Genomic DNA, 13,915 nt, shown 5'->3' with positions numbered 1-13,915 from the left:
GTGAACGTTCACACAAAAAGATCGGATTTTTTCAAAAAATCGGAACTGAGCATTAAGACCTGCAGTGTGAACGTAGCCAATGACACACATCAGCTAAAGCAGTAAAATYGCTACCCACCTTCTCAATCTAAGCCAGTGCAGTTTATTCTGTTTGTGTCTTCCTCTGTCTTAAAGRGGAGCTATTATGGAAAATTCACTTTTTTCAATGAAAACGTTTGCCTTCAAATGGGTGGAGGCCCTGGTAATGTCGTAATGATCACTGAGTAGTACATACCTGAGCAGTTCAAATGAAGCAACAAAATGTCTGTTTCAGCATACATGGTTTAACTTTAACTTTAACTTACTACAGTGACATAGCAGGTTAATACAAGCTAAAATGTAGCCTCAGCAGAAAGTCTTGTGGACTTTGAAAAGGGGAGAGATATTGTTTTTTCCAACAGCAACATAAAACTACAGATGATTTCCTATGTTGTGCTTTTCTGTTCTCTGTGCCGTTTTCTTGGCTCAGATCCACTGAAGTGACATATTAGGCAGAGTTTCTTCATGACTAATTATCCATCAAAGGAATTATGTTACCCAAATCAAATACAAAAACACATTTTGAAATTATGATGGCCTTGCCCTTGTTTTTTCACAGCTGATTACTATTATAATGAGACAATTAACAGAATCCCCATGGCTCTCACTGATAAATATTTATCAGGATTACAGTCTTGTTTTTACTTTGTTGCATAAAATTACATAAATAAAAAAAAATACATTAACTCGAGAAATAGCATTTTCTATGAAAATGCAGTACAAAGGCTGAATGATTGCTGACATTTTTGTAAGAATGATTACTTCATTTTAAAGTTCAGCAATAAAAAGATATTTAAAAGAAATCCTAAAAGAATGCAATCTAAAAGCTTAAATAACCAAAACTCTAGCTTAAAGTTAAATTGGTAAAACTGTAGGAAGACTGACAATACCCTAACAACCCTGGTCCTCAAGTACCCCTATCCAGCATGTTTTACTTGTTTCCCTGGTGTTCAGCAGGTCTTCACAAGATTGTTAATCACTCATTCATTCAAACCAGGTGTGTCAAGTCAGGGAAACATCTAAAAAYCACTGCTTTAAATGTTGACCAACACCTCAAGAGCTTCTTTGAGCTTGATGACACATTTCCAAAATATAATATTGACTCAGTTTTATTTTTCTTTAGTATTGCTTTTCAAAGCCATTGATTCTTTGTCATTTATTTGAAAATAATAAATCAAATAACGTGTGTTAAAGCAGTGATTCTCAACCCTGGTCCACAAGGACTCCTTTCCTGCATGTTTAGATGTTTCCCTGATTTGACACACCTGGTTTGAATGACTGAGTGATTAACAATCTTCTGAAGACCTGCTGAATAGCAGGGAAACAAGTAAAACAGGCTGCATATGGGGTCTTGAGGACCAGGGTTGGCCAGCCCTGCAAGGGTAAAAGTGGCAGAGCAGTAGCTAAAGGCTAAAAATGGCAGAGTGATAGCTAAGATCATCTAAAAGTAGCAGAACTGTTGCTAAGAACTGAAAGTGACATAAAAAGACAAAACAATGAGAAGWAAACTATTTTCAAATTAAGTTTCTATAGCGCCTTTTAAAACTTCAGTTGGCAAAAGTTTTGCACACAAAAACAAATTGGTTAGAAACCTATCAAGAAACAAAATTAAACCATTAAAGTTGAGAAAAAAATGTCTATTTATAAAAACCACTGAGTACAAATTTATTTTTGGAAGAGATTTAAAAACACCAAAAACTGAAGTCTGTCTGATATAAAGAGGCAGCTGGTTCCATTATATATCCTTTATATAGCTATAACTCGAATATGTTTCAGTAAACGGGTAAAAAAAATCTTTGTGTCAGGGTCCAAATAGATATTGACCTAACTGTATTGGTAGACATTAAAAATACCTCAATGTAATTCTACAGGAGATTTAAAAATAAATAAGTATGAAAGATGCAAAAACCAGCACGTTGCTTGTTAGATTGGCTGAACATCTTTTTTAAATTTCAAGTTTTCCTTTTTAATCACTTAATCTTTTCTTACCATCATTTCATCCCAATTTTTTTTCTGTCTCATGAGCTTATTTTTTCTTTGCTTTTTTCTGTGCAAAGAAATCTGAAATTTCAACATAAAAAGACTGATCTGATGGAATCCACTGATATCTGTGACTTGGTGATGATGCCATCAGTGACATGCAGTCTTGTAGTCTGCAGTGAAGTCATCTAATGAAAAGTTAAGCAGCACCTCAGACTTCTAGGATTTTATGTGGAAAAGTATGGATTTGTGCTCTTCAATCTAAAGAGCTTAAGCCTACCAGTGCAATAATCATGCTTTCTAATCAGCATCTTGACATGCTTCACCTGTGAGGTGGGATGGATTATCTCTGCATAGGAGAAGTGCTCCCTAACACAAGCCATGTTTCCATCAGGGTTTTTTAATGCACGTTTTGAAGTATCACATCAGAAAAGGTGAATGGAAACGGCATTATTTGAAAAAACTTCCTCTAATTCACAAAAAAGTTCATACGCTCGCTTGAGGTGTTTGTTTTTTTTTCGAAAAAGAGTTAATGCGCAAAAGGAGATGGAAACACATTTGCCGAATAAGTTCTGACGTAGTGAACATTTACCTCACATGGTTGATCAGCTGCTCCTGCTGTCTGAACGGTACCGGTACCAGAGCGACTGCAGCCGTGACTGCAGCAGGACCCTCCTCCTGCTGTTGGCGTCTTCTCAGTTATTCCCGTAACGTGAAGAGAATTGCATTTATTTCTCTATGTCTCCAGACAGCATGTAACATCGCCAGAGCTAGTGGGTKACTGAAAAATTACAAATTTCCTGATAGTAGCAACACGTTTCTGAACTTCTCTCCATTTTCCCTAGAGTGTGACTTTTACTTCCTGTTTACTACTCACGTTTGTCTGACGCGATTGATTCGCTTCAAGCCAATTGCTGGAAACACTTTTCTTTGTTTTTTCCTTTTTTGCAAAATTTTACAAATTTGCTCAAAATTCAAATTAAAATTGGATGGGAACACAGCTACAGATTTACACAAAGTTCTGAACAATATTTGAAGGAAGGTCTATTGTGTACACAAAAAAAGTCCTAGGTTTTTGAGCTCAGCTCATGAAAAATGGAAGCAAAAATGTGTTGCATTTATGTTTTGTTCAGTGTAAGACGATGAGTCGACATTACATTTCTGGTCAACTTATTTTTATAATCAGTGTTGTCGATTATGTTGACTAATCATTAAAGCCCTACAGCAATCAATAAAGTTACATTACCAGTTGTATTTGATTTATGCATTTCAAGCTCCACTTGCTTGTATTTATGTGTGCAAGGTTTGAGGTTGCATTAATTAAAAGCACTCTGTCATTGATCCATTTTTAAAAGCATCACGCGCGCTCATCACTCGGCTTTAGTCTACACTGTAATATACACTCTAACAAGTTTTTACTTTTGCATAAAACTCATGACAAAGTTGCATTAAAAACATTTCATATAACACAAACTCATGCGCACACACACCTACCTTTGTACCGGCTGCTGTGTTAGCTTCCTCCTAGCTGTCCTCTGGAGGTGGTCTTTCCTCTCTTGTCTTGACAGTAAAAGGGGATAAATGTACATTTCCCTTTTGTAACCTGCGACTTCTCATTTCTGATGCTGGCTCTTGAATATCCTCAGGTTAGAAATGCCGATTACAAACGCAAGCGTGAGCTTTTAAAGATAAGTTTTCCTTGTAATGCTATGATCCACTGCTGTCAACTCCTCATCAAGAGGAAAATGGAGAAAAACTAACTACTCTATCGTACTGCTGGTTAGTGGACACAACGGCACACAACAGAACTCGCGTTTAAACCAGTAGCTCACAGATGCTTCAACTTTTGTGACTTTTTCACGGACTGGTACTAGCAGCGAAAGATAAAAACATAGGCAGTAAGCAGGGAGTGGAAGGGAGGAGCGTGGCAAGAATTTTATCAGGAATGCGTCATTAATGACCGTGGCATATAGGCTATCAGGACTGATGTYTGTCTCACAGATATGACATCACATATGCGACTTCAGTCTTAGAACAAAGGGGCACACTACAGTGCCACCTGCTGGACACTTCCGACAATGTGGTGTGTTTGCGGAAATGGGAACAATTGGTTTTATGGTGCAGTCACGCACTTCCTGGTCACAAAAYGTTCTCTAAATGCGCACCAACTGCGTAAAAATGCGCACATTATGGCAAGAATTATTCATCATTTAATCTGGTKTTAACATTACTTTTATAAACTTAGAAGTCCGTGCTGTTCACTTTAGTTCAGTGTTTCTTACAGAAGTCCTGTGAAAGCATCMCAGCTTTGCCGATCTCAGAGTTTTAAAAGAAAAAAAAATTCCGGCATCCACATCGTGATCCGGAACATCACCAAAATTTAATGGTGTGTTATTTGAGCCAGTATTCACGTGTCAACAATTTCATGACAATCCATCCACAACTTTTTGAGTAATGTTGTCCACAGAACGACAGACAGACCGACAGACAGACAGACATACGCGACCGAAAACATTACCTCGCCCTTGGCGGAGGTAATTAAACCTTTAGGCACAATCTCGTATTGTAAGATTCACGCTCAGAGTATGTGTTGTGAATGACTCTTGGCTTCAACCACACCAAAGTTTAGCTAAATGTTGGAAAAATGACAGAACTTGAGTCATTTCTGTCTCTTCTAAGTTCAGTTAGCTGTAGCAGCTTCATACCATACCATACCATACCATACCATACCACTTTATTTCTAAAGCACTTAAAAAACAATATAGCAGCTGACCGACCTGCTGTACAAATGTATAAAATAAAACATTAAAAATAAAACGACAATACAAAGATCACAGATACCAAAAAAAAAAAAAAAAAAAAAAAAAAAAAAAAAAAAAAAAAAAAAAAAGAGTACAAAATTAAGACACAGATGCTAAATCACTCTAGGTTAAAAGCCAAAGAGAAGAAATGTGTTTTTAAGTGAGTTTTTTAAAAAAGAGTCAATTCTTAATTTTTTTTTTTTTGCTTCCACATGTAAGCAGTTAAAGCTATACATTCATTGATTATTACATGAAAGTTTCCATTCACATCCATTCAATGGTTCATGAAATATTTTGCTGACAGTGTTGGCTACCAGTAGTTAATGGCAACATTTAAAATAGAGATCTTGTTCATTCTGTTTGTGTTCAGTCTCATGAACCAACACACCAAGTTTTAGATTAATTTCTGTACTGGTGTTTGAATGAAATCCATTTTTTTTTATTTTCTAAATAGAGTTGGATGTGATGGCCATCTTGAATTGTGTTGACTCTAATGTGCAGCTTTCTTTCTGCAAGTTTCATTTAAGTTCAGCCAGTGGTTTATAAGCTATTTTGCCAAAAGACAACTACCGTAAACACATGCACAAAACATTATCACTCGCAATTTGCCTTTCAGGTGTGGGTAATAAACAAAAAGCCAGGTAAGTACACCTGTATGCAACTCCAGTTGTTTCCTTTCTTGATTATCATATAATCCTTCTTGTTTTTGTTGATGTGCAGTTCATTATTATCATCATTTTTAACATTATTACTGCACCTTTTTAATCTACTTCTTTTAGACTGCACAGCTAGTTTCCACTGACTGAGCAGTACTGCCATAAAAGATCTCTCTGTGCTCAAAGTCTCAACTTCCTCCTGCTGTTGCGCAGCAACTAGCCCGAACTATTCCTCTTCATTTAATTACCTCGTTATTCTTTACATTTTCCTCACACAATTCAAACATCAGTATAACTTAAACTAACTTCATGTGTTCATTTAATAATAAATATAAAAAAGAATAATTTTTAATGACTTGTAGTTTGATAAAATGTGGCAGAAACTTTGAAGAAATTACTTATCAGGCAGTAGGAATTCCCAACCTTTGCATTTAGTGCACCAAGCTCTGTGTCTCTGACTGAGGTGGGGGACATAGAAATGCTCTCCCTCCGTCCGTCTGTTCACCTTATGAGATGATTTAAATAATGAAGGCCTGTGATGCTTCCAACAAAACTGCTAACAGCTTGTCACTACTGAACATCCAAGCCCTAGTGACATTTGCAAGGTCATGTGATCCAAGATGGCTGCCACTGTAGATGAGCTTTAGAATGTACTGCGGGAAACCCTGAAGGTATATCTTGAAACTGGTATCCAGCCTATTTCTAATTTAAATTTGTATCAAAAGTACAGCCTTCAAGGTATACACCAGTTTTTAAATTGTATTGATAGTCCGAAGTAAAACCGAAGTTGTTGTTATTAAGTACCAAAAAGTCTATAGAGAAAAAAAATAGAAATACGCAAAGGTTGTATGAGGTTCAGCAGCCATGGAGAGACGGCAAGAGTGGGAGTGAGTTATGATATTTAAGAGATTTATTAGATTTACTGTGTAGTTGGGAAATATTTTAGTTCAGTCAGTTTTAGTGTCTTGAGTCAAAATGATGACATGATATTTGAACATACTGGTTTTTACCACAGTTTAAGAACCATATTACATCAACCGTTAGACCTTTGCCTGCTGACTTTACTCCACCCTTTTATTACATAATCAAGCATCCATGAGCACAAGTATGCTGGTATAGATGCGTCCCTAGTTTCTGTCATACGCATTTGCTATCTGTCCATGTTCATGTTGAATGTAGTCAAAATACATAGRAGCTATAGCAGAGAGGAAGCAAACATGTGAAACACAGATGATTTCTATTAGTGTTTTAACTGCCTGATGTTGAGGGTTAAGACTAAAGCTGTAGCTTAGTGAGGAATCGTGGATCAAATCATTAAAGGGAGTTCTGTGCTCCTTTTAGCTGTAGTGTTTTATTTAGTTGTCCTTCTGTACGGTTTATATGCCTCTTTTACCACCAGCAACAATTTCTCAAACTTCACTTAAAAAAACCACTTTACACGGATTTAAGTCTTAAGTAAAGGATTAATTGATCCCAGTAGAAAAAGCTGCTTCTACAGGAGAAACTGTTCCTCGGGCCTTGAGGGGCTGTGGGATTTAGTTTTTTTTTACTGTAAATGTTTGATTGGTTTGGTTTGCTGTTGTCAGGGTACATGCTGTCATCTGTTGGCAGAAGGCCTGGGAGGATGAAAGTTTTTTGAGATCTGTCTTGTCTTTAAGCATTTTCACAATTAGTGTGAGATTAAACAAAACAAAAAACAGGGAGATCATATCCCACATCTGAGTGAAACAGTGTGTGACTTCCTGTTGGAACCGTCTGTGGCCAAGATAAATATTATTGCGATATGAAGCACATCTGACAGAGAGAACAGTTGCTACTGGAGTGTGTTGCAGAAACTGTGTGCTTAAATCACTGCAGTCATTCTCTACATTATTAACCGGAGTAAAATTAGAGTATTAAGGGATGAAACAGTCAGAAAATGACTCGGATGCAGAGGAAAATGATGCATTTATGGAAAGATTGTTCCTACCACTGAAGGTGAAAAGGGTGATGATGTTTTTGCTTTTGTGTGTGTTTATCATATTAGCAATCACACACATGCTCACAAACATGAGCAAAAACTACATCACTAGCAAAATTTGCTGTCGCAGTAGCTGAGGATCATTCAGAGCACACACTTAAAGCATATCTTTGCATTAACAGTCAACACTGTTGGCAAAATATTTCATAAACCACAGGATGGATTATACTGAAACTATTCATATGGTCACTGCAGATAAATARCCCTAGCCAAGACAAAAGTCTTATATAAGTCAGGTTTATAAAGTTTGATGTGGTGGTAGCTCAAAGTCACCCTCAACACATAGTTAACAAATCTATAGGATGAGATTGTGCATCATGTAATGATTTGACCAAAACTGCAGMAAGTCTGTCCTTTCTCATTATGGTGATCATAATAGTTATGACGGAAGGTGGATGAAATATATTCCTTCAAAGAATGCTGGGCTTTTAGCTTGTTTGGAATGGTTTTTATGCCTGTTCAGATTAGTTGCTGTGTTCACACTTCAGCTGTGTGTTCTTGTTGCACTATGTGTAACAGAAGTGTACAGATGTGCAGCCATCTCTCCTTGATGCTGTCTCCTGTCACTCCCTCACAGCTGTTTGTCCCACATGCCCCATCTGAGGACAGCGGGGAGCCAGAGCCCCCTGCAGAGACTGCCGCTGCCTCGCCTGTCCTTGCAAAGTGTTCAACACAGATCAATAAAACTGAGAATGATGCTGCWCTGACTTCAGCTGACTTTGGCTTCCTGACATCTTTAAAGTTGCTGTGGCCTTATTGTCAGTGATTTCACAGAGTGGCGATATCCTCGTGACATCATCCAACTCTGTGCTCTACACCAACAAACTGTTTGTGTCAGATTGTATGAATATCTATAGCTCATCTATTGCATGATGGAATTTAAAATAAAATAGATTTATTTCTTTAGCGGCATGTCCTTTCCTTTTGTTGTATGATTTCAGGAAGTCTACTGGACCTTTTATCTAATGAGTCTGAACATCAGAGTTCTTCATGAGTCAGGATCCAATGCGTGAGGTGTGATTTTACTTTATCCAGCACCCATGCTAGAACACACTTTAAAATCCATCCTTGGCATTAGGTGTGGGTGTTGATGAGTAGTTTCTCTGCTGGCCGAAAGCTTCAGGAGCCTGCTGCTTCTCAGACTGTAAGAGAAAAATGAAAGAGCTTGAGACGACGACTCAGAACATCAGAGATACATGGAGCTGTGTTTGTGTTTCTAGGCTGAGCAAACATCCTGCATTCATGAACAATAGGACAAAGGTTGAGATGGTTGTATTATGTCTTCAAATTAACCAGTTTTAACAAAATGTTTGAAAATCATATGAAACAGCAAGACAAATTCTTGGAYTGTTTTGATTACATTTTTCTTTATGCTGTACTTATTTTATGTCACTGTACATTGTTTTTCTTTCCATTTGCTTTTGTGAAGTTTAGGGTAAAAACTTGTGAGTGATCATAAATGCGGGTGGAAACATCAGCTTGTTTTTTTTTTTGTGTGTGTTTCACTAATGTTTGATAAATTTTCCAGTGACTGCTAGGAATTATTTATAGAGCAGTGGGATCAGTAACTAAATACAAAACAGCACAGTTATTCTTAAAAAATTAAGAGTCCAGACGTTTGACTTGTGTTGTAAAATATGACAGACATGTTCTCTTTTTCATCTTATTATTTTAAACATATAGGAGTAAATATTTATAAACCTCATTTATTTAAACATACTTATTATTCCTATTTACTATATTAGACTTGTCGTAATCTGCAGTAGGTCTGAATGATAAATGTTGGACGTTAAATTGTCTCAGAAATTATTGTGAAAAATTATTTCATTTGGAGACCATTCTAAAGTAATATGATGATATCCCCCCACCCCCAAAAATATTTATACAAACAACCAGAAACTTATTTTGAAGAGACTGAAAGGTTTACTGAGAAAAGTGGATAAAATGAACTCRAATCAAACTTGTGGTTTGATGTTGTACATTTTAATGTTTTTCTGTTGTTTGATAAAAACCTGTAGAATCTTCAGGGTTGAGAGGAGCTGCTTGTTCTCAGTGAGACGTCATGTCTGTTTGTTTTTAGACGTGTCTCCTCTCTAACGGCCTTCGTTCTGTTTGTGTTTTGTTTTTTCAGGTTCAACTACAGGTCGACTCACCATCTCACCACCAATGGCTTCTATGAGTTCCTCAACTGGTTTGATGAAAGAGCATGGTACCCTCTGGGGAGGATAGTAGGAGGCACAGTAAGTGTTTCATTTGTTTGTGTCCTGGCTGAGCTAGGGGTGCTTGACTTTAGGATTTTAGAGATGTTTGTGTGTACTTGGTCCTCTGCGTACAGCTTTTTTGTCATCATTTCCCAACAGTCACCAATGACACCATCATCACTTTCAATTAACCAGCCTTAGACATAGATGGGCTTAAGCATGAGTAGATACAGTATATACTGTAGATAACTTTCAGGGGAAGTAAAGCTTGTTCCATTCTCCATCTAAAATCCAGTTTCATCGGGACGAGCACCACTAAACACACATGCAGGAACTAGCAGCACACGGGGCAAACAAGGAATTGGAGCAGCCTTCTCAATAACTCGTCGCTTACATTGGCTGACAAAAAAAAACTAAACAATCTCCCATTTTCACTAGGGCTGAACGATTTTGGAAAATTATCTAATTGCGATTTTTTTATCTATAAATTGTGATTGCAATTTAATATGCAATTATTTTTTTATGTCTTAAGTATTTTCAAACAAACAGAAGCAATAAATCAATCTGTTTTATAATAAACAATGTAAGATTTATTTAAAGCACAGATTACAATAAAGCAAACAATCTTTGGCTTTACCTTTTTACCATTTCTAATTTTTCTTGTTTCATGAAACATATTGAACATGTTAAGTGAACTTCCTAAATGCTGTCTGAACTTCTTAGGACAATCTATAAAAAAAATAGAAAAAATATATAAATATAAAAAATAAAGCTTACTGCCAGCCAGTAGTATCATGAAAAAATAAAGTGCAAACAACAGAGAATAAACATCTGCTTTAACCAACTTATTTTCTAGGAAAATCAAACTCAAGTCACTAAATTACATCATCACCTAATATGTTTGCCAATAATTGTGATCTGAGCTATAGGAGAGACGTTAAAGAGGGAAAAATGTGAAGTAAAACACTAAATATGTTTAGAACTGCAATTAAACTTAATGAAATAAAAATAATTTTATGACTTCAATGTTTAGATCCACATTACATAAATTGAATTAATGACAATCTTAAATTTAATCTGCAGACTGTTAAACATCACGAGACACAGGGAGGACGAGGTGAAGCAGTGACTGATCTAAAAAGCCGCTAGATCTAGCGACTGTGAATGCCGCTAATTGGTAACGTTGCTCTGCTCGGCTCGCTYCCAWGTCACGTGACCAGTTAAATCGCAGCCTGTGCGATTAGAAAATCTTGTTTGAACATATTGCGAGATTATCGCAAATGCAATTAATCGTTCAGCCCTAATTTTCACCATGGCTGAATGTAGAATACACCTTATTGGTGACGTGTAAAGATTACCTTCATGCGTGAAGTAAATTGACCTGATAATGATCTTTGTTCAACTCTCTTCCTTCATGACTGTATCTGCCAGTAAATGGTTACTGTGCTGCAGAAGGAGAGTAAAGGCTGCCACATATTCGGGCGTATTGTGTACAGACGTTTGAGACTTCATGCTCAAGTGTACTGGTCACCTGATAAATTCCTTAATTTCTCTCAATTTCATTCATGGCATCAAGGATGAGGAGAAGGATATAACTTGTATTTTAGGTTTAAAACAACAAAATAAAATAACTTAGTTTACCCAGGGTCTGAGCTTGTTCCTCCCACAAATTTGTTGCTCACTGAAAGTCCTATTTTCCTTTATTGATGTATAATAAAGTTTGTTTTGTAATCTCCTCTGTTAGACACTCTTCAAAATTTGACTCCATTTCATYGGCAAATGATTCGGATTCTCATCTTTATCTGCTTGGTGTTACATCCAAAACAGTTTGATGTGAACCTGCTAGGGTTGGGCAAAATCGTATTGTGTGCAATTAATGGTTATAAAAAATTTGATAGATTTATTTATTTTTGGCACTTGACGATTAATACGATTAAAGCCACCAGGCAGACTGGAGTTTTCCCCGGTCAGTCCACTTGGTGCTCCTCTCCGCTTCAAACATGACGAAAATTAAAAAAAACTTCTGCATTTTATTTATCRTAACTCTGGTTTTACTTGGTCAATCAACACAATTTCAAATTTGATGTTTAGCCTGAAGTCTGAACCTTTGACACAATTTGGAACAGATTTTTAGAAAGGGCAAACATTTCCCACTAGAGTGATTTAAACTGGTCATGCAACTAGGATATGAGAGCCTCCAGGGACTACAGAGGATTAATCGTCTGATTGATCGTTATTGGCTAAATACCACAATTAATCATGATTAATTTTTTTGGCAATATTACCCAACCCTAGAACCCGCCGGTGAGTTTATTGTGTAACACCGTGGACGCGGACGCAAAAAACTGATCTCTGCGCGGACCTGTGTGGCGGATGTCCACCTTGAGTCTGCGCAGACCTACATGGATTGAAGCACGGCCGAATTTAACTGACTGCAGTTTGCTGATCAATAAGCAGCGTTTGTACATTTTGACATCAGCTGAGCTGTAATGGAAAGAAAAATACCGTTCATTAATACAGATGAAATACCTCGGTATAAATGTTGTTCATACGGCCCAGCACTAGTTCAGATGGAGGATGAATTGATGTTGAATGTAACTCTCCTCATATCTTACAGAAGAACAAACTATAATGAATAAATTATGTATCTTACCACCATCAGTGTGTGAATGACTGTAGTGTAAAGCAGTGTTTCCCAAAGTTGGGGTCGGGACCCAAAGTGGGGTCCTGAAACATCAAGGTGGGGTCCTGAAAATATTTTCTGAAGTAATTACGTTTTTGCCTTAGTTGTTACAAAGGAGTGAGGTTAGTGTATTTWAAATGGATAAATGTAGTATAAAAATATTGTCCCTATGCCCATGTTTTGTTGACCTGATACAGATGTTTATCATCCAAAACTAGCTGGGGGCACAKGTCTCTGCTACTGTTACTTTGTGGGTCAAAAGCTGCACTTTGGTTCCCAAAGTTGGGCTTGGGACCCAATTATGGGTCATGAAGCACTTTGGATAATCTCCAGAAATCAATATAAAGGATAATAAAATAATTGCTGATGTAATATTTTTCCCTATAATTATTACAAAAACACAAACTAAGTAAAAATAAGTATTTATATTTGTATATAAGCTGTTTAGATCGTCAAAAAGCCTGTGTTTTTAGGGTTATTAACGAAATTTGCGTACTCAGACCAGTAATATTTGGGGTCACAAGTTTTTGCCATGAATATTTTTGGGTCAGAAGACAAAAAGTTTGGGAACCACTGGTGTAAAGAGCTTTGGGGTCCGGTGGGGCTTGATAAAGCGCTGTATAAGTTCAATCCATTTACCATAATACTGGTTACAGAGATCACACAAATTCACTGTTCTTAAAAATGATAAATATTAAAATTCACTGATGCAGTTCACTTTCATTCTACACAGTTTATGTACAAAGTAATACCCAATTTGCTTCCTGTCAAAATGCGTTATTTTTAAAGTGATGGAGGTGTTAGTTTCTGGAGGAAGTTAAAACTTAAACATCCTTTTTTTATATATGTTTGTGTTGATAGGTCTTTTATTTAATTTATTTTTTATTAGTTTGTGTTTTGTTTATGCAAACATGTTCAAAACAAATCTTAAGTTAAACCCTCTGCTCACTGAGACCCTGAGAAACTTTAATTAGGTTAAATTACTTTATTCAACTACTGAAAACTGCTTCATAGTTGTTGGTGTGTTCATATGGTCACTACTTAAATGGAACCAGTTTTGGGGGATGAGTTTTTACACTGTAGGTTAATGTTGGCAGTTTTAGTTTCCTGTTCCCACCTTTCCAAACCTTTTCTTTCCTCCCAGGTGTACCCAGGCCTCATGGTGACCGCAGGCCTCATCCACTATGTGCTGAACCTGCTGCACATCACCGTCCACATCCGGGACGTGTGTGTTTTCCTGGCACCGGTGTTCAGCGGCCTGACCTCCATCTCCACCTTTTTGCTGACGAAAGAGCTGTGGAACCAGGGGGCTGGGCTGCTGGCGGCCTGCTTCATCGCCATCGTTCCAGGCTACATTTCCCGCTCTGTGGCCGGCTCCTTCGACAACGAAGGGATCGCCATCTTTGCTCTGCAGTTCACCTATTACCTCTGGGTACACCTACACACACACACACACACACACACACACACACACACACACACACACACACACACAC

The 13,915-nt window shown here is 37.2% G+C and overlaps 1 protein-coding gene across 1 annotated transcript in view; it reads left to right on the top strand.

Moving 5' to 3' along the window:
- LOC106519271 (dolichyl-diphosphooligosaccharide--protein glycosyltransferase subunit STT3B) overlaps positions 1 to 13,915 on the top strand; it is a gene marked incomplete at its 3' end in the record, with an annotated part of 60,966 nt that overhangs the window by 28,131 nt on the left and 18,920 nt on the right. Inside the window, 2 exon segments of the mRNA XM_014010856.1 lie at positions 9,667 to 9,775; positions 13,564 to 13,851. Coding sequence (XP_013866310.1) covers positions 9,667 to 9,775; positions 13,564 to 13,851 — 397 coding nt within the window.

Source organism: Austrofundulus limnaeus, unplaced genomic scaffold (assembly GCF_001266775.1).
Source record: "Austrofundulus limnaeus strain Quisiro unplaced genomic scaffold, Austrofundulus_limnaeus-1.0 Scaffold74, whole genome shotgun sequence".
In the NCBI taxonomy this organism is placed as follows: Eukaryota; Metazoa; Chordata; class Actinopteri; order Cyprinodontiformes; family Rivulidae; genus Austrofundulus; species Austrofundulus limnaeus.
The sequence above is the reverse complement of the archived record's forward strand: the minus strand, read 5'-3'. Positions and strand labels throughout refer to the sequence as shown.